The 22063-nt window shown below is 42.1% G+C and overlaps 1 protein-coding gene across 5 annotated transcripts in view; it reads left to right on the top strand.

Annotated features, from left to right (window-relative positions):
• The window catches only part of LOC308074915 (palmitoyltransferase ZDHHC14-like), a 109396-nt gene that overhangs the window by 35890 nt on the left and 51443 nt on the right, over positions 1-22063 (top strand). For 4 of the 5 annotated variants that reach the window (XM_080414445.1, XM_080414443.1, XM_080414446.1 and 1 more), the window contains exon 3: positions 13265-13425. The exons of the other annotated variant lie outside the window; for it this stretch is intronic. In XM_080414445.1, coding sequence (XP_080270571.1) covers positions 13265-13425 — 161 coding nt within the window. The remainder of the gene's footprint in view (positions 1-13264; positions 13426-22063) is intronic. 5 annotated transcript variants of the gene reach the window in all.

The raw sequence follows: 22063 nt of genomic DNA, 5'->3' as shown, positions 1-22063 counted from the left end.
ATCTGTCTGCAGCTAATCTCGCATAACTGCCAATCCAGTCAGCGTGATAGTTATTGTGCACGCTGCCAGCACGTCAAATACCTTTAACCCATTAACACCTGAGGCTGGTTTTTTTCTGAAAAACTATGTTGCTGTATCCATCAGTGGTTTTCAAACCTTTTCATGTCAAGGACCCCCAAAATTATATTTATTTGGCCGCCGACCCCCATCTCAAAATTCGTTGTCATCATAGCAGCACCGCAATTGGGACGAATTAAAGATGTATTGGGTAGAGAGAACGTACAGAGAAGTAGTAACACTAGAAAAAATAGGATAACAATAATAATATAGAATACAGTGTACGTTTGGCCCTCTGCACCTGTGCATAGTGTAAGACACCAATTAGGTAGAAATAGAGGCGTATAGGCATTGAGTGCTTTCTGGAGAAAACTTATCTGGAGAAATCTTCTGAAATGTTCAAAATCTATCAAGCTCCCTCCCACGTAGGGCTTAAGTGGTTACATTTCTATATTTGAGATGATTTAACTTGGCAAACAATAAACACAAAGACCCTTTTTATAGATACAAAAAAATGCTAAAATTTTTTAATCAAGTATATTAAAATTGGACACATTGGCTGCATAATTGCCAATAACAAAACAAAAAGTCAAATAATGGCTGATGTATTGGTCAGGCTCTAAAACATACTGATAAGATGTGGGAATCCTTTGTTAAACCCTCATTGCAAACACCATACGTGTGTTTGCATCCCTGATACGTCAAAGAGTCTCACCAGGCTGTTGTTGTTGCATATTCACTTCAGCCCCGCCTCTCAATACGCCAGTATTTTGTGCACTTTTTGCAACAAAATGGACCACTTATGCTGTTTGTGTCAGTTACCCTGCGCTCGCAGGAATATCAGAGGGCTAGGGAAGGAATTCTGCCAAGCCGTTCCGTTTCTGTCTTGAGTTATAATCATCTGTCTCAGGCCAAGTTCCATATTTTCGGTTGTGGATTGTTCAATGGGAGACCAAAACATCGTCCCACGGTGAGCGGTTTCATTTCAATTCCCAGAGCGCTGTGGGGTTCATGGATGTTAGACTAAATTGGGCCTGTGTTTTTGACATAAAACCCAGAAAGCCTTGTTTTCTCCTTTTGTTACATTATTTAGTATTTGCCCTAGACTAGGGTTTTACCAGATTTGTCCATGTCAAGGACCCCCCAAATAGCCATTGCCTCTGGTAGGGCTGTCACGGTTATTACATTTTACTTGACCATTAATTGTCGTACAAATAATTGGAAGAGTTAGATTTTTTTTTAAATGCAATATTTTTAACCCATTCAATCCGGGAACGTATCTCTGTCATTTTAAGATTTCTTTTGGCTATTCAAAAATAGCAGATATACAAGCTCATAGCGTGGCACCGAGTGCGGTGCTTTGAACATGTAGATCTGCCTTTTATTTATTTTAATCGTGAACATTTGTATTGTACAAAAAAAAAAATTTAAGCGAACATTTGTAAATCGTTGCTTCTGGTGCGGCCTCTATGAGCTAATTAGGTAATTGTTTAGGCTATTTTTGAATAGCCTAAGAAGTCAATTAATGCTCAGGCGGCGGCAGCAGCATGCCTAGGAATGAATGGTTTGACTAAAAGGATGTTTGTTGTGCCACACAGTGTAATAAATATGATGAGAGGAGGATGGGAGTAATTCAATTCTCTTTAAGCCACATTATATACCCCCGTGTCCCAGAGACTGAAAACCAAGACGGCTAAGAACTATGCCAAGACACAATAGAAAGACAACCCCCCCCCACCCCCCACCCCACCCAAACCTCAAGCCACACTTTCCTCTGTAGTCGGGGCGTAGTAATGACTTCCATCTTTATTCCATCCGCAATCTTGTATATCGTTCCTGTCAGGCGGAAGGAAACCTTGTATATCCAAAAAACGTTAACTTTTTTTCAGGAAATGGATAGAAGAACCAGTGATCCACTGTAGTTATTATGTAGTTACAAGCTCTTATGATTTTCATTGGTTCGCAAACTTGTTCGTGACCAGGACCCTCAAATTGTTTTGTATTTGGCCGCGGACCCCCCATTTGAAAATGTTAATTATTCAAAAGTTTCCATTCCAAATATTTTCGTTAACCCATTGAGGCAAAATGTCTTCTAAATCCTAACAGTTTTTTGAAAAAACATATGTTCCTATGTCAGTGGTTCTCAACATTTTTCATGTCAAGGACCCCAAAATGAATATGTATTTGGCCGCGGACCCCCATCTCAAAATATTTTGTTCCAGGGACCCCCAGAAGCAAAGATTTGAGTTACAAATGTTCGCTTTAAAAAATATATATATTCAAAGATTTGCACACATTTTCAAGTTTTTCCAAAAATAGCAGATCTACAAGCTCGTAGCGTGGCACTCGGTGCCGCGCTATGAGCTTGTATATCTGCTATTTTTGAATAGCCAAAGTGTAAAATAATGCTTTTTAGCTCAAATCTGAAAATGACACAGATGCGTTCCAGGTCTCAATGGGTTAATGATTTTCATTGGTTCGCAAACTTGTACGTGACCAGGACCCTCAAATTGATATTTGGCCGCGGACCCCCCGTTTTGTCAGGGACCTCCAGAAGAGAATATATATATTTTTTTAATCTAAATTATTCAAAAGTTTCCAAATATTTTCGTTAATATGGAGATAAAAGGTTTCTGCCCGACGGCGCCCAATGTTCATCAAGAATGGTGAATAGTTTGTTTTTCGGGAAACAAATACAAAATAGAAAAGACGGTGATGCATTTTTCAGCATGTCATTGGTGTTGACGTTGTGTTGTCCTGATGATGTGTGTGCTTTTCCCTGTGGGTGTGGGTTCACTTCATTCCTGGTCGTTTCCAGGGTAACCACATTCCCGTCAATTCACCATGACAAGAGGATGTTTTTGGTCTCCATGGAAACAAAGCGCTTTCACCACTATATATGGTCGTCCAGACGGGAGTCCCTCAGCACTTTGTGCTAAAGTGACTTTTCACTTTTCCCTCTGCGTTAAATATCTTCGCTGAAAATAGCCGATCGACAAGCTCACAAGTAACGCGTGGCAGCGGGACGCATCATGAGCTTGTCGATCTGCTATTTTCTGCAAAAGTTTAACCCAGAATATGGATCCTGGGGTTTTAAGTGGCTAATGGATGCATTGAGAGTAGTAGTTGTTCCGATAACGATGCCAGTATCGGAAAATCTGCCGATGCTGCTGGTATCGGTATCGGCGACAGTGTTGCCAGATTCTGTGAGTGAAACAAGCAACCAGGTCTAGGAAAACCAGCCCAAAAGAAGCGACTATGGGCCACATGAGCACTTTAACATATACATCAGCCATTTGAAAATAGCAGATCTACAAGCTCACAACGCGTCGCATCGCGACGCGTTGTGAGCTTGTAGATCGGCTATTTTCAAATAAAATCTTGCGGGGAAATTATAAGAAGCAGATCTGGCAACCCTGGTCGGCGAGTATGCCATTCCGATACCATGTAATTTATCACATGGTGATATTTCATTTAAAGTCATATTTTGATTGTGTGTGTGTGTGGGGGGGCTCCTTTCACACTGTTTCACTAATTGCAGATTAGGATTTGGCCTGACTAGGGATGGCCAACCGATAACCGTTAACCGTTAAGAAATCGGCCACCGATTAATACTAACGATTAATCGTTTAAAAAAAAAAGGGGCCAAAAATGTTCTGAATTGTTTTTTGGCCAAGTCTACACCTGCAACCACACGTAACTTCCACTTTATTCTTCTTATTCCTCGTCTTTGTATTGGTATTGTTTGTGTTGGAGCGCCTCAGTGCGGCTGCAGAGTTCATGTGCAACCTCTTCCAGAGAGAGATAGAGACACTAGAAACTCTGCTGGAGACACAAAACAAACTGTGTAGACTTGGCCCTTTCTTAACGGTTATCGATTAATTAACCGTTAAGGCCTAACGGTAACCGGTTAATAAAATGACTCCATTTGGCCAACCCTAGGCCTGACAACCGTTTGTCAGTGGTAAGATTTTATTTAGCTTTAATCCGTGTTTATTGACAATCAATACTCACTTGACATAATACTGTCATATACTGAGGCCACTTAAAAAGCATTCAAATCTTTGCCTTCTTGGACTGATAGCCATTAGAGCCCCCCCCCCCCGCCCCCCTTCTAGCTTTGATAAGCCTTTCACACTTATAGTGATTCCTCATTAGCGCTGGTAATTGCTGGGGATTCATCAGTGTGATGTGTGACCAATCAGGGTAGAGGACAGACAGATTGAGTGGGGCCGATGAAAAGGAGTCGGCTAATGACATCGGACATTGATTTTCTTTTTATTCCCCCCCGGGGGTTTCTGTAATTGACTCTTTCAGTTTGCGTTTCTCAGGCTAAATAAGACGGCCCCAGTAGGGTGGATGTGACAGCGGGGGGGGGGGCTGCCAAAAACGGTTGGCTTCTGATATTCACGTGGGCGATGGTTTCACTCTGTTCACACGCTGTAGTGTATTTTAGATTCACCAGGGTTTGATTTTGAATATCGTCTCTGTCGACCTCTTAACTCCATAACTTTTAAGTTTCAGGATAAAAAATAGCAAAAGACGCTGTAGATCAAGTAGGGCGTTAAGTTACGAAAAAACACAAAAGTTATCTAGAGATGAGAGGTTTCACTGTGGGTGGAAACCTTGTATGTCCATTTTTCCTCTTTTTTATTTTTTTTCATATTTTTTTCCCCCCATAAATTAATTCCCTATTTTTTCCCTCATTTTGGATTCCATAGAAGCCAGCATTAGGGCTGTCACGATTACACATTTAAGTTGACGATTAATTGTCACTCAAATGATTGCGATTTAACGATTTAATTGTGCGTTTGGCATTCAACATATGAAAACATTTTTTTATTTCTGTTTGCCTTTTAGGCTTTGTAATAAAAAGATGCACAGGGCAGATATGACAAATAACTTAAATATACTACAAAGAAATTATTGACATTTAATTTTATACATGTAAAAAAAGAAGAAAAGGCTGATCTACAAGCTTACAACTTGCACGAAGTGATGCATTGTAAGCTTGTAGATCTGCTGTTTCTGCTTCTTTTTAATATTCAGAAATGTGTGAAAGATGGAACATTTTCAACATGGAAACGATTATGACGATTTATGCAAAGATAATTTGCTATTGGATGATTATGTAATAATTGTGACAGGCCTAGCCAAGCATGTCTTCTATGAAAGCATGTCGCACACTGAAAAAAAGATCTACAAGCTCACAACAGGGCCTGGTGCGACGACGTGATGTGAGCTTGTAAGCTATTTTCGGTTATTATTTTGAAGTGATCAAACTAGCAAATAGAATACATGTTTAGAAGCATCTTCAATGAACATGAATGGTCTCAGAAATGTCAGAAAAGCAAAGGTTGATATTGATACCTAAAACAACAACATTGCATTTTCATGTCCTGAGATTTTATTTAGTTGTTTTCCCGTGGATTGTACGGCACGGGGAAGCTGCCACACGTTCAGGTTAACAGGGAAGTCATGAAGCAGCACTCTGCTAGCTTGTTCTCACTCCCCCCGAAAAAAAAACATCACCACGAAAAGCTTGCGTGATGATGATGTGTGAGCCTCTTGACATGGGAAACTGAAACGTTCTACGCTAGGAGTAGGATGGGATCGTTTTGTCTTACGTGTTTGTTGACATTTTTCACCTGCAGACAGAAAAAAACAGCTGACCTTCTTTTATAAACGATTGGCACCTTTTTACCGCAATATTTTTCACGGTGGAATATATGCATCCAATACCGATGCACTGACTCCCCCCCCCGCTCCTACTTCCATTCTTTTCCCTATTTGTTTCCCCTCTGTCAGGCCCAAACAAACGCGTCTTTCTGAAATCATACGTTTTGTTCTTCCTTTGGCACTAAACCAAAAACAGAGCCACAGTTTAGCCACATTATTTATTCACCGGCTTCTCAAACTGGGTCACTGTGCTGCTGCATGTTCTCTGGGGTCACAGATAGAATCATCATGTCCAGTCTGATTCCCACAACACCCCAGTGGTGGAATGTAACTGAGTACATTTACTCAAGTAGCGTACTTAACTCATTCACTGCCATAGGACGACTGTGACGACTTTTTTCCAAAGGCCCAGACTGCCAAGGACGACTTTGACAACTTTGGAGGATTTTTATTAGTTTATTTTTTTACATTTTTAATTATTATTATTAATTTGTTTTAATTTTGCACACAGAACCAGGAGATAACGTGATCCAAAGATTTACTGCTCCATTCACTTCCTGGTTAAATTATTTGGGAAATAATCTCTATCTCGGCTCCTGTGTTTTACTGTGTATTTTTGGCGAGACATGCTATTTTCAACTGGGTATAAAAAGCGAACGGGAGGTCGTGATGACATTTCTTTTTTTTTTGCGAGAGCACAGTGAAACCCTCAGTGATTAGCAACCATCAGGGGATCGATCATACTGGAGATAAATATTCTGTGACTACTTGAAAAGGTAAGAAAATTGCAAAATCGCTGTCAGTCTGGGCTTTTTTGGGCTATTTAGTGAACGGTAGTGAATGAGTTAACTAATTTTGCTGGTGACCCCCAAGGACCCCTGGGGGTCCCCGGACCCCACTTGGAGAACCAATGATGTAACATACGTGGTGGTGAGCCTCTTTGACATAATAAAGTGAAAGTTTCACTTTCTACCCTAGGATGGGATCGTTTTGTCCTACAGTACGTGTTTGTTGACATTTTTCACCTGCAGACACAAAAAAAACAGCTGACCTTCTTTTATAAACGATTGGCACCTTTTACCGTGATATTTTTCACGGTGGAATATATGCATCCAATACCGATACACTGACTCCCCCCCCCGCTCCTACTTCCATTCTTTTCCCTATTTGTTTCCCCTCTGTCAGGCCCAAACAAACCAGTCTTTCTGAAAGCATACGTTTTTATTCTTCCTTTGGCACTAAACCAAAAACAGAGCCACAGTTTAGCCACATTATTTATTCACCGGCTTCTCAAACTGGGTCACTGTGCTGCTGCATGTTCTCTGGGGTCACAGATACAATCATCACGTCCAGTCTGATTCCCACAACGCACCAGTGGTGGAATGTAACTGAGTACATTTATTCAAGTAGCGTACTTAACTCATTCACTGCCATAGGACGACTGTGACGACTTTTTTCCAAAGGCCCAGACTGCCAAGGACTACTTTGACAACGTTGGAGGGTTTTTATTTATTTATTTATTTAAATTTTTTATTATTATTATTATTATATTTTTTTAATTTTGCACACAGAACCAGGAGATAACGTGAAGATTTACTGCTCCATTCACTTCCTGATTAAATTATTTGGGAAATAATCTCGATCTCGGCTCCTGTGTATTTTTGGCAAGACATGCTATTTTCAACTGGGTATGAAAAGCGAACGGGAGGTCGTGATGACATTTCTTTTTTTCTCACAAGAGCACAGTGAAACCCTCTGTGATTAGCAACCATCAGGGGATCCATCATACTGGAGATAAATATTCTGTGACTAATTGAAAAGGTAAGAAAAACGCAAAATCGCTGTCAGTCTGGGCTTTTTGGGCTATTTAGTATTTAGTGAATGGTAGTGAATGAGTTAAAGGTAGGGTAAGTGATATTTTTGGGTATTTATTTTTCTTAAAAAGGTTAAAGTACTATATTCTGATACTAATCATTGCTACAGAGCGTTTGTTTGGTCACAGGAGTCTCTCCAACTCTTTAGTAAACAGAATATAGTACTTTTTCAGGTAGGTGACAAAGTTTAAGCCAATCAGGAGAGAGCAATGAAAATGCATTTTCTGTTTATTAAAGAGCTGAAGAGACATGGGAGACTCCTTTTACTGAACAAACACTCTATAGCAATGAGTACTATCAACATATAGAGCTATGTAACACTTATGTTAACCAAAGTATATCACTTACCCTACCTTTAACTAATTTTGCTGGTGACCCCCTGGTACCCCCCCCCCCCCCCCCTCCGTATCCAGGTGTGCTACAATGAAATGTGTCACTGCGAGAGAAAACAAAAAAAAAGACCGCTTCACGTAGGCTACGCGATTGGCACGCTGCGGCTTTATTTAGGTTCGCGTAGATCTACGCGATTGGCATGCGATGTGTTAATATATATTTTTTAAAGCGAACATTTGTAACTCAAATCTTTGCTTCGGGGTGGGGCTCCCTGGAACAAAATGTTTACAAATGTTCGCTTTAAGAAAATATATATTGAAATATTTGCACAAATGTTAACAATTAAAAATAAATAAATAGCAGATCTACTAGCTCATGGCGCGGCACTCGGTGCCGCGCTATGAGCTTGTAGATCTGCTATTTTTCAATAGCCAAATAAATCAAAAAATTACACGAGATTCGCTCCCCGGATTGAATGGGTTTAAATGCACGGCTGGCGTCGCATGCTATAAATAGCAAATATACAAGCTGGCGAGTCGCAACACGCCACATTCGCGATGCGTTGTGAGCTTGTAGATCTGCTATTTTACTGACTGAGCACCACTGACACCAGCACGCAACTACTGTTCAATATAACTGAGGCTCAGGAGCCGGCGAGCCGAGGACCATTCAGAGATGTGTTCTGTTCTGTTCGCACTGTGTGAGCAACTCCTGCCTGGAGAACCCCTGCTGATGTCCCAGATAACAACCCAATGTTTCTGATCCGTTCTGTTCCGTTCCGTTCTGTTCTGGTCCTCCGCTGTCCAGATGCACACAGCGGCAGGGCTGACCAGCTCAGCAGAAAAAAACACAACGCACAACTTTAATGTTTTTTTTCTGATAAAATGGCATCTTATCTACTACGACTGATTCAGTCGGTGTCAACCAATGTGTTTTTTCTGGCTTTGCTGCTCCATTCACTTCTTGGTTAACTTATTACTTAAAAAGGCTGTATCTCGGCTCCTGTGTACTTTTTTTTTACTATGTATTTTTGGCAGAGACATGCTATTTTCAAAGGCGTATACACGGGGAGGTCGCGATGACATTTTACTCAAAATTACAAAATACTCGTGATAACTCGTTCTTGGCAGCCAGAGAGTTAAGGCATTAATTTACGAAAAAAGTTAGAATAAAATACATTAAAAAGTTAAAATATGGAGATGAGCGGTTTCTGACCCGCTCATCAGCAACAATATCCTTTAATATTTACTCCTTTAGAAAAATCCTATGCAATGTGTTATCGTGAAACTTCGTCAATTAATCGTATTCATTCAGCTATTTCACGTTGCCCTCATGTCCTCATCATGATCAAAGGGTCACTAATAATCAGGACTTTGTACCATCATGACACAGGATCACAGAGGAACAATACATTCACAGAAGAGAGAGAGGACATTACATAAACCATATGACCAAATACATGGCTTAAACAACCAACAAACAAAGGCATTAACAAAACGATATAACCAAACATCTTTTCCCCACCGTAATCACAATAACAATATTCGCGATTAATAATCGTGATTACAATATTAACCAAAATAATCAGGATTATCCTTTTAGCCCCCCCCCCCAGGCACAGCATGACTTCTGGGTCACCTGTCATAATCATGGAGTGCTTTATGATCTATAGCCTTTAGATGCTCTTCATTGATTTTTTCCAATGGCAGTTCAATGAGCAATGATGCAGCCTTAACCCGTTAAAACCGGGAAAGCATCTGTGTAGCGTTGTGCTATTAAAAAATAGCAGACGTACAAGCTCACAGCGTGTCACTTCGTGCCGCGCTGCCAGCTTGTACATCTGCTATTTTTTGGAACATTTTAGAAAAATCTTAAAAGTGTTTGAAAAACCTTTTAAATGTTCTTTTTCCATTTTTATTTTTTTTACAAATCTTGTCTTCTGGAGGTCTCCTGAGGAAGACTTCATTGTCGAAACGTTGGTTTCTTTTAATAAACTTTTGCATCGTGACTAAGATCTGCTCAGGCCTCATCCTTTTTCTAATTCTGGTCCCTGGCACAAAACATGTTCAGATCGGGGGGGGGGGGGGTGGGGGTTGTCTGTCCGCGGCCAAATATATATCAATTTGGGGGTCCTTGACATGGAAAAAGGTTTTGGAACCACTGATTTTAGAAGGCATTTGTAGAATGGGCCTCAGGTCTTAATGGGTTAAGTGCTTGGTGAAAGGCAGTAATGCTTGTCCTATAGGCTCTACCATTCTGCTGGTCAACATTATTATAATGGCACAATGGCGGAATCTTCCTCCATTCCCACTTTGCGCACTCTCTCTCTCTCTCTCTCTCTCTCTCTCTCTCTCTCTCTCTCTCATTGAGTGGCAGAATTATTTCTGGCTATGTGGTCCCAGTGCCAGAGATTTTTCAATTTATCTTAGATTTTCAAGTAGTCCCAGAATTTTCATCTCCAGTATAATCGATCCCCTGATGGGTGCTAATCACTGAGGGTTGCACTGTGTGGTTTCACAAATGTCAACGAGGTCATCGCGACCTTGTTGGCATTAATTGTCTGATGTTGAAAATAGCATGTCTGGGCCAAAAATTCTAGTAAAAAAAAAGTGCTTAGGAGCCGAGATACAGCCTTTTTCAGTAATAAGTTAAACAAGGAGTGAATGGAGCAGCAAATCTTCAGATAATGATATCTTGGGTTCTGAACACGTCATTGGCACGTTGCGCCATTGCGGTGAAACACGTCAATGGCACTCAATGAGTTAACCCGTTCATTCGAATCATTCAGGCCGATTCTTACAAATGTCTTCTGTGGGCGCTGGGTTACAAAAAGTGGGATAAAATGTATTCATTTTCCTTTTTTTTAAAGTCTTCTAAATCCTTTTTTGAAAAAACGTATACCAGTGGTTCTCAAACATTTTCATGTCAAGGACCACCCCCAAAATGATATGTATTTGGCCGCGGACCCCTATCTCAAACTATTTTGTTCCAGGGACCCCCTCCAGAAGCATTTTCATGATTTAAAAAAAAAGAAAATAGCAGATCTACAAGCTCATAACGCGGCACTCGGTGCCGCGCTATGAGCTTGTATATCTGCTATTTTTGAATAGCCAAAGAAATCAAAAATATTACACAGATGCGTTCCCGGAGTGAATGGGGTTAAACCCTCGCACTGGTTCCCTTGTATGTCAGAGAAAATTGATTTCGAAATACTGTTGTTGTTCTATAAAGCTTTGAAAGGTTTTTAGGGCCAAAAATAAATTTCTGATCTTTGTGCTGATAATCATCATGAACCATTCCAGACCTCACTGGGTTCATCTGGGGGAAAGGTCTGCTTTCCCTCCAGAGAATCAAAACTAAACACTGCAGAAGCAGCATTTAGATTTTTTTATGCACCACATATCTGGTAACAAACTAGCAGAAAAGTGCAACGCCTGCTGTCACGCTTAGTTCTTCTAGATCACAGCTAAATACCTTTCTGTTTGCCTCCCTGCCTTTCATTGAGTTATTTTTCTTTCTTTTCTCTCCTGCACTTTTTATAATGTGTTTCCTTTGCTGATTGATGTCTGGTGTATAGCACATTATCTTGTTGTTGGAATGTGCTATACTAATGCCTTGCCTCTCTCTCTCTCTCTCCATCTTTCTGTCTCTCTCTGTCTCTGTCTCTCTCTCTCCGTTTCTCTTTCTGTTTCTCTCTCTCTGTTTCTCTCTCTCTCGGTTTCTTTGTCTGTCTGTCTGTCTGTCTCTCTCCGTCTCTCCGTCTCTGTCTGTCTGTCTGTCTGTCTGTCTCTCTCTCTCCCCCCGTCTCCGTCTCTCTGTCTCTCTCCTTCTCTCTGTCTTTTTCTCTCTCTCTCTCTCTCTCTCTCTCTCTCTCTCTCTCTCTCTCTCTCTCTCTCTGCACTGCTGCTTCCTTTCCAAGAGGTATTAATGTGTACACAGACGGCATCAAATGGTCCACTGTGATGAAAGAGGCAGTTACAGGGAGCGTTCCAAAGAGCAAAGTGCTCCGTTGGATGTTAATGGATATCATTGGACGTCGTTGGTCACATTTTAGCCAATCTCTGTCGAGACAGATTTTTTTGCATGAACGTCTGTCGGTTGGTCTGAAGCTATGCTCACACTGACTGGCAGCCCCCACATCACATTTTTGGCCTATCCAGATTGGAATCGGCGTTGCCAGATTTTGCGATAGAAATAAGAAACCAGGTCTATGAAAACGAGCCCAAAAGAAAATAGTCGATCTACAGGCTCACAACGCATCGTGATGTGACGCGTTGTGAGCTTGTAGATCGGCTATTTTCAAAAGAATATCTGAAAAAAAAGTGAAACATTTTGAATATTTTTTGAAAAATGTTAAAAGGATCCCTGGCTAGTAAGCCAAATATGCTTTAATACATTATAATTGCCCTCTATAACTAAAATTTCAGAACCACTTCATCTTTTACTCAAACCAACAACACATGGGTTCCACATGCCTGTTTCTCCGTCTCTCCATGCTTGTCTGTCTGAAACTCATGATCCCCACCCCCAAACCAGGCTAAATGTGATTACTGTAATAACCACCTACACACATCACACATTTAATAGGATTAGGCTGAATTATCTCATCAGATCAGATTAGGATGCCAAGTAAACCACGCCTGGTGTGTGTGTGTGTGTGTTTGTGTGTGTGTGTGTGTGTGTGTGTGTGTGTGTGTGTGTGTGTGTGTGTGTGTGTGTGTGTGTGTGTGTGTGTGTGAGAAGTCGGACTTTAGGGATTACGAATGACTACTGACCATATTAAGTGGTGATTTACAGTGGTAGGCACTTCCTAAATGTTGTTGGCTTGCTTCCAGCAGTGGTTGCTGCATGCTGTCCAGTACTGTGTTCAGTGTGTTGGGTTTACACACACACACACACACACACACACGTTTGTCCACTTTGAGGAGGTGTTTGTAATTGAACAGACATGTGTCCAGGTCTACAGAAAAGGGACAGAGACAATATATGTCAATGTGTGACACATCATTTGAAAGCTTAGTACCTGTTCTGTCCTTTCATAATCTGTAGAACAGTGGTTCCCAAACTGAGGGTCTGGACCCCCAGGGGGGTCCCCACATTGTTTTGGGGGTCCCCAGATGATTAGCTTAATGTGCAACATTGTTTTCTCACTCATCAGTAAACAAACCGACATACAGTATAAGTGTATACAGGGTATATCTGCACATTTCTAAAGTGTCAATTTAATGACTTTTAAGACCTTTTAATACTTTGACTAAGACTAAGACTGAATCAGAATTTGCTGTCAAAATTAACACTGCTTCTTCCTCCTCCTCCCACAGCTGTCCGTTCCTGGCTAGCCAGTTGACCCCGGCCATCCCGGTGATAGGTGGCGTGTTGTTCCTGTTTGTGCTGGGAACCCTGCTGAGAACCAGCTTCAGCGACCCGGGGGTGTTGCCCCGGGCCTCCCCGGACGAGGCCGCCGACCTGGAGAGGCAGATAGGTAATTAACTAATTAATTAATTAATTATTGTGCGCCGAACATAGCCCGATCTACAAGCTCACGATCTACAGTTCCCAGCATGGTTCGCAAGGTCGCACAGGTATGACAGTGGACCTGGATGCTGCAAGTGCACCACTGCTCGCCAGCAGTGTTATAGCAGTGTTTAACACTTCAAAATGGCCATACTTGGTGACCATTGCTCTTATCAGCGCAACATAGGCCACACTAGGCCTGAATTGTGCTTTTGCTTTTTAAAACACACACACACACACACACACACACACACACACACACACACACATTCAATAAACTAAAAAAAATAGCAGCAATTTTTAAAAGGTATCTGCTCTATTTTTCTGTCTTTACTCTGTCTGTCTGTCTCTCTCTCTCTCTCTCTCTCTCTCTCTCTCTCTCTCTCTCTCTCTCTCTCTCTCTCTCTCTCTCTCTTCCCCCCCCCCCTCCAAGTCAGACCAGGCTGTGAGTAAGAGATAACATTAAAAGTCCTTTTCCATATCAGAGCATCTTTCTCGCGCTCTCTCTCTCTCTCCCTCTCTCGCTCCTTTCCCATGCGTTCTCTCCTCCACTATATCTGTTTCAGCGTAAGCCTCTCTGCATGGCACTAATCCCAGGCAGGCTTGGTGTGGAATGTGTGCTGGAAGTGCTGTAGCTTATATGGAGGCAGAGAGAGAAGGAAGGACTGAGGTTCCACGCACTTTTAAAGGGAGATTTCACTTTCAAACATGCTTGGGGTCATGTTAACGTCTGTAACAAACCCATTGTAACTTCAAACTCCATTTTAAAGATGATAGATTTATCCCAACAGGAACAGAGCCCTCTCACGCATTAGAAGGCCAATATCAGTCACCAGAACCAAGGACATGGGTTTTCAATTAATTACCACTGGGTTTATATAGGAATAATTTAATATCGAATATCTAAATACTGAATCAAACAACTTAAAAAAGGCTGAGTAGACGTTAAAATGACCCCAAACATGTTTGAAAGAGAAATAACTCTTTAACCACTTAAAGTAATACTAGGTAACTTTTTCAACAAAACTAAAGTTAAATTTGATATCTTTTGTGAGTGGCAAATGTTTCACAACACCCACTCCATGAATTTCACCCCCGAAAGCCTTTTCTATTATATTTTCTATTGAAACGGTGGCTAGGTTAGTCATTCCCGCGAAAATGACGTCATCCGGCCGGAAAACGGAAAACGGAAATGCACCGGTTTCCTGTTTGGCCAGGAACTACCGCACCGGTTTCCTGTTTGGCCAGGAACTACAGCGCTAATAACAAAAAGGAATCTCACGCTGTTTTTAACACATTCTATGCCAGAGTTTAATATCATAATGTACTCACCAGTGCCAGCGATTTATTGTTGTTTTTTTGTTTTTTTCACCTCGCCACAGACCTCGCTAAATACCTTATGATCGCGCGTTAAACTGTTTGTAGACACACAGGGTAGCCGTGTGAGTGGCCCAGAGAATACATTTTCAATTGGCGACATTCCATTTTGCAGTAGTCGCAGTTTCTATTAAACAGCGTTCAGCGCTGAGAAAAACAACACCGAGATAATGGCGGATTAGCGGAAGCTTTAGAGCGGCGGTGGATGGGAACGAAAATCTTCGATTGACATTCATTTCCGTTTCCGGTGTGCTACAATGAAATGTGTCACTGCGAGAGAGGCCTACAATGAAATTTGTCACTGCGAGAGAGGCCTACAATGTAGTAGATGCGTAGATCTACGCGACTGGCACGCTGCGCAATTATTTAGGTTCGCGTAGAACTACGCGATTGGCACGCAATGTGTTAAGAGATTGTAGGATTTGAAGATGGAAAAACAACAGCAAAAGAAAACACATCCTACGGTAACTAATGCTCCACTGGCTAAGAGAAACGATCCGCAGATCGTATAAAACAATTAAAAGAACGCTTTTTGAAACGCTTCCGTCTTCCGGTGAAAACAAATGGAATTCTGGGTAACGCAGGAATAAACGAACGGCCTGCAGTGACGGTAATGACCAGCAGAGGCTGCTAAGAATCGTTATTTGTGGACCTGCATTGTATTACTTTAAACCCCAGCATCCATGTCGATCGGAAATTTTCAGCGAAAGCTTTCCCTACAATAATGGAATACGGAAAAAAATAAAACACTAGTATAGAGCCTTGAAGGACTTCCGTCCATATAGGGTTTAAGTGGTTAAAAGACAACGTGAGGTGATGCTTGTGGGAAACGCAGTAAGGGCTGCAGCGATCCATAATGTTAACTTTTTTTGATTAATCCATTAGCTCATTCACTGCCTGAATTATTTCTGGACGCGTTTGCCCACTGCCAGAGATTTTTCATTGAAAAAAAAAGTACTCAGGAGCCGAGATACAGAATTTTTAAGTTTTAAGTTAACAAGGAAGTGGATAGGAGTCTAGATCTTCAAAAAATCATATCTCCTTGGTCTTTGGGTAAAAAAAAAAAAAAACAGTGAGAATGAGTTAAGACCTGAAGCCGATTCTACAAATGTCTTCTAAATCCCAACAGTTTTCTGAAAAAAACGTGTTTCTATATCAGTGGTTCTCAAACTTTTCCATGTCAAGGACGTATGTACGCGGACCCCCATCTCAAAATATGTTGTTCCAGGGACCCCCCAGAAGCACAGATTTGAGTTAAAAATGTTCGCTTTAAAACAATGTATATTAAAAGATTTGCACACATTTTCACGAATTTTCAAAAATAGCAGATCTATAAGCTCGTAGCGCGGCACTCGGTGCCGCGCTATGAGCTTGTATATCTGCTATTTTTTAATAGCCAAAGTGTAAAATAATGTTTTTTTAGCTCAAATCTAAAAATGACACAGATGCGTCCCTCACAGGTCTTAATGGGTTAATCGAATAATCAAGAAGCGTATCTTTTTTTTAAATTTGATGTGTCAATGACTCAACGGAAGGGAAGGGCTAGTTTGGAAACCCTAGTGTGGAGAAACAGCCCACTGCCCTCAATAGTATTTTAAAGTTGTTTTATTTTTGGAATGCGAAGCTCGCATTTCCCAATGATGTTACTCTGTTCCAAGCCGCAGGCTAGCGGGGAACTCGTTAAACGAACTCTGGGCTGTCTTAATTAATCTCATTAGGAGACTTCTAACAGCTGTGGGAGGGGAGGGCAGAACGGAGAAAGAGCTCAGATCAGAAAGCAATTGTTTAGAACGATTTAGAACTACATTGCAGGCTTGTAAATATGAACGTGTTCATTTACAGGGCTCTGCCACCACGACCATTACAGTTTTATTGATGCTTAATTGTCATACAAATAATTCCGATTAATGGTTTAATTTAAACATTCCTGTTTGCCTTTTAGGCATTGTGACCCAAAATTGCACCGGGCAGATCTGATTTGTTTTCCGAAATATTACAGAACCGAGCCCGACTCCTAGGTATTATATGGACGCGACAAACCTAATGATTACAATTGCTGGCCAAAAAAAAATCTATCTGTATATGCCAGTTATGGACTACTCCATAATGGAATCTTAACCCATTCAATGGGGGAACGCATCTCTTGTAATTTTAGATGTCTTTGGCTATTAACCCATTAAGACCTGAGGCCGATTCTACGAATGTCTTCTAAATCCCAACAGTATTCTGAAAAAACATATGTTTCTATATCAGTGGTTCTCAAACTTTTTCATGTCAAGGACCCCCAAAATTATATTTATTTGGCCGCCGACCCCCATCTCCAAATATGTTGTTCCAGGGACCCCCAGAAGCAAAGATTTTAGTTACAAATGTTCGCTTTAAAACTATATATATTCAATGTTTTGCACACATTTTCAGAATTTTTCAAAAATAGCAGATCTACAAGCTCATAGCGCGGCACTCGGTGCCGCGCTATGAGCTTGTATGTCTGCTATTTTTGAATAGCCCAAAGTGTAAAATAATTCTTTTTAGCTCAAATCAAAAGTGACACAGATGCGTTCCAGGTCTTAAAGGGTTAAAAAAAATTGCAGATCTACAAGTTCATACAAGCTGCCGGTCGGTACGGTTTGGTGGGAGAATAACCAAGAGCTGAGCCTGTCTGTAGCAGGCAGCCAGGCAGGGCTGATAAAGCCCTGAGTTACCCTCCTCTCTCTCTCTGCTGTGAAACACAGCCAGCCCAGCCTCTCTCTGCCCTGTGGACTGGAGGACCAGAGCAGCAGGCTTATTATGGCCCTTCCAAGAAGAATTTGGAACAACATTAAAAATGGCGCTGCTGCTGCCTTTGGCGGGGGAAAAGAAAACACACACTCACTTTGATGTGTGTGTGTGTGTGTGTGTGTGGTAGGTCTCAGGGACAGGGGCTGCTGTGAGACAGAATGACTAAATAAAGGCATATTGACTCAGGGTACTGATGGCTAAGTAAACACTTGGAGGAGTTGGGGACTGAAGGAAAAAAAATAAGTACAGGTATATGTGTGTGTGTGTGTATATATATCGTCTCTGTCGGGTGGATTCCGAAACTGTCCAAAAATGTTACCTACTTTTCAGGATTCAAATTCAAAAGCCGCGTTTGGAGCTTGTAGATCTGCTACTTTTGATGCTTTTGTGTGACGATGTAGTCTGATCAAGTAGGGCGTTAATTTATGAAAGAAAAAAAAGGACGTCATAGTTTTAGTCGACAAAATCAACACTGGTTGGAAATACCATAATAAACCATAACCGATAACATGGGCCGGGGCTCTAGCACTTAGCGTGTGTCATCATCTGTGCAATCTGGGAACCCATCGCCAAATAAAAAGGAAAAACAGCGCCCTCTGCTGTTTTTTACTCGTTCACTTGGCTCTGGGAGGAGCTCAACGTAGCACCCGTGCGCAAGGAAACCGGGGTTTTGGTCTGCCCTCAGCGCTCAACTTCCGGTGGTGCGCTTATGTTTTCATTCCCACTAACAATATTTCTACACGGAACACTAACACCATTTCTCCCAGAGAACATGGATCGTTTTGGTTATAAGCCCACTTGTTTCTATGATGAAAGAGCAAGTTAAAATGTGAATATCTTTCCGTGGTTTTGTCTGCTCCGAGGACGCTATTGTTAAATGAGTTTCGGTTTGTTTTCAGTGGCAAGCGAGAGCACAGACAGTAAATTCCGCCCACTACATTTGATTGGGTAAAGCGCGGCCTGCTTCCTGATCTGAAGGCACGCCCACTTGTAGGCCAGTGCGTACACGTTATGACGAACCCCCCCCCGACAGATTCAAGCGGAGAGCAGAATCTGTTCTTGAGAGATTATCATCTGTGTGGATAAGCGGTACACAGAGGAAGCATCAGTGTCATCGTGAATGTGTTATGATGTTGTCATTGAGTCAAAAGTGCTACAGAGCTCAGGTTCACTGCTGTTACAGTACATTGATCTGTTTACCAACACCACGCAGAGGGACACGATGACAACACAATACACACCATACAAGGTGTCATCTCTGCTCTCTCTCTTATCAGAGCGGTAAGCTGATAGCTGCTAGACTGCTGCTGGCATGAAGCCTCTGAGCTCTCTGTCACACACACAGTGTAGAATGGAAGGTGTGTGCTTGTATTACTATACCTGTGAGGCCCAAATGTCCCCAGAGGTACAGTAGAGAAATAGACCTTTTCCTGGTCCTCGCAACTAAAATGTTTGTTTTATGGTTAACCCTTTCACTGCCGGGAATTAATCAATTAGATCAGTGGTTCTCAACCAGTGGTCCGGGGACCACCAGTGGGAGGTACCAGGCGGTCCCCAGTGAAATTAGTTAACATAGCCTCAGAATCATTTTAACCACTTCGCTTTGGCTATTCAAAAATAGCAGATATACAAGCTCATAGCGCGGCACCAAGTGCCGCGCTATGAGCTTGTAGATCTGCTATTTTTGAAAAATCTTGAAAATGTGTGCAAATCTTTGAATATATTTACATTATACATTACATACATTTTTTACTGAAATCTTTGCTTCTGGGGGTCCCTGGCACAAAACATTTTCAGATGGGGGTCCGCTGCCAAATGTAGGCCTATATCAATTTAGGGGTCCTTGTCATGAAAAAGATTGAAAACCACTGCATTAGACCACAGACCCCCATAACCTAGTAACTCTGAGAGTGTAAAAATGTAACCAAATTACGGTCATTTTATACCCGGGTTGATTTACTGACTCTGTATTTTTAGCCTGCTGGTCGTTCTTTCTAATTATTATATTATAATTATAATGCAGCTGTTGTTGGCGACACAGACACAAACACAGCTCCACTTTTGATGCTTTTGTGTGACGCAGTAGTTATGTCAAGTAGAGGCGTTACTTAACGAAAAAACACATTAAAGTTAAAATATGGAGATAGATGAGAGGTTTCTGCCCAACAGCAACAACGCCATAATAATAAAATATAGCAGTTGTAGCTCTGTGTGTAGGTTCAGGACAGGGTCGCAGCTGGAAATGGAAAGTGAGTTTATTTCCTCTCTGGGTGTCATTCCTGATGTTCCTGCCTGTGTCTGCTTGCTCAGTTAGCCCATTCAATCCGGATGAAACGCATCATTTTAGATTTGAGCTATAAAACCATTATTTTATACTTTGGGCTATTCAAAAATAGCAGATCTACAAGCTCATAGCACGGCACCGAGTGCCGCGCTATGAGCTTGTAGATCTGCTTTTTTTGAAAAATCATGAAAATTTGTGCAAATCTCAGATTTTTTTTAAAGCGAACATTTTTAAAATCTTTGCATCTGGGGGGTCCCTGGAACAAAATATTTTGAGAGGCGGGTCCGCGACCAATACATATAATTTTGGGGGTCCTTGACATGAAAAAGTTTGATGAGCACCACTGATATACTGTATATAGCAACATATGTTTTTCAGAAAAACGTTAGGATTTAGAAGACATTTTGTAGATGCGTTTTCCGGATTGAATGGGTTAGTACGCCAGGGCCTGGCAGGCAGGCTGGCATCCGTTCATCTCCACACACACACACGCAGAGAACTCGGAAGACCCGCTGGAGCGTTAAACCGACTGGGGATGTTGCCGATGTTGGCTGAATGTCAAGGCAACACCAGGCAGGCTTTCGCTTTTCTTTGCTTCCTCCACCAAGAAGCTGACGGCCGGAACCCCGAGGCCTGTGGGTGGAGGAAAATGGGTCTTTTAGGGCTGCATGTGGGGGGACTGCTCAGGGAAGGATGGGGGGGGGGGGGGGGGCACATGGATAGAGAGAGAGAGAGGACGCGGTGACATTTAAGGTTTATATTATATGTCCATAGGGCGCAGTCGATGAGGTTGGTTCGGGGGGGCATTTTTCTCTATGGCAGCAAAGCGTGAGTTAATTATTGGAGCGTGTCGGGCATACCTGGACTAAGGCTTGTGTTTGTGTGTGCGTGAGTGTGCGTGCGTGTCCTTGAGGGGGGTTCCATGGGGTCCACAGCAAAATGAGAAGTTTAAACACTTAATCCCTATTTGGTTTTTCGTCTATTCGAAGATTGCCGATCTGAGCTTACATTTTCGAAACATTTTGACAAATCTTCTTGTTACATCTAATACATTTTTTTATCCCACGATTTTGCAACCCTTTTTCACCCGGTGCCAATTGTCTTAAGTGATCCTGGGCGCTACACTCCCCCGCCGCCAGCCTAGGGAGCCCAGAGCCGAGCTCATGCCTCCTTCAATGCAACATGACCTTCTTATCACCTGACAGGGGGGAGTTTCCCCGGTAGGACGTAGCGCGTGGAAGGAACACGTTATTCCAACCAGTTCCTTTTCCCTCCATCAGGCGCTCCCGCTGTCATGGGGGAGGCGGTATAGCGACCAGGATTAGTACATGTTTTTGTGAGAGTACCTACCCTAGGGACACGGGGAGAACACGAAAAGTCCACACAGAGTAGGCCCTTTCGCCAACCCCACCTAGGGTATGGGCGCTGATGACGCGGAGGATAGGACACGCCCCCCCCCCCAGCGCCCACAGCATCCCCGGCAGGAATCGAACCCAGGACCGTTACATAAAATGTTTTCAAATGGGGGTACCCGCTGGCCAAATACATTGACATTTTTGAGAACTACTAGTGTCAATGCATTTCTTCATAATAAGCGCTGCTTTTCACTGCAGGCAGAATGAAGCCATGGTCTGAATGCGGAAACAAAACAAAAAATAAATCACACCCACCTTGAACGCCTGAACAATCACACTGTTCTGTCTGAACATTCTTTGGATAGTCTCGGGAGTGCAAGAGCGTCTGAAGAATGTTCTGGAAGAATGTCCCATCCGAAGTTCTGAATGACTTCATTTTGCCAACCCTGTGACATCATCGTTAGGCAGGTTTCTTTTTTCAAAACAAGATTTCTTTTTTTTTATTTAGATTTGTATGAACGTGAGAACAATGGCTTCCATTATAGCATGCTAACTTTCCAGGAATAGAAAGCTTGCAGTTTCTATTAGCTTGGATTCCCCATCGATGATGTCACTGGTAGGCGGGTTTCTGAACTGTTCCACAGCTCTCCTCTGAGATACCGAGCGAGTAGACAGAAATGGTACCATATTATAATGAGCATTAGTGAGGACCAATTGTTTGAAAATGGGTGATGTCGTCCTTTAACAGTAATGCCTGTCCGTCCAGTCACAGTGCCAATTGGACACAGGCACAATAGACAGGCAAACAGGAA

The sequence above is a fragment of the Gymnoscopelus braueri genome (assembly GCF_963280865.1).
Source record: "Gymnoscopelus braueri genome assembly, chromosome: 19".
NCBI classification, from domain to species: domain Eukaryota; kingdom Metazoa; phylum Chordata; class Actinopteri; order Myctophiformes; family Myctophidae; genus Gymnoscopelus; species Gymnoscopelus braueri.
Note: the sequence above shows the minus strand (reverse complement) of the source record. Positions and strands in the feature narration are given on the sequence as shown.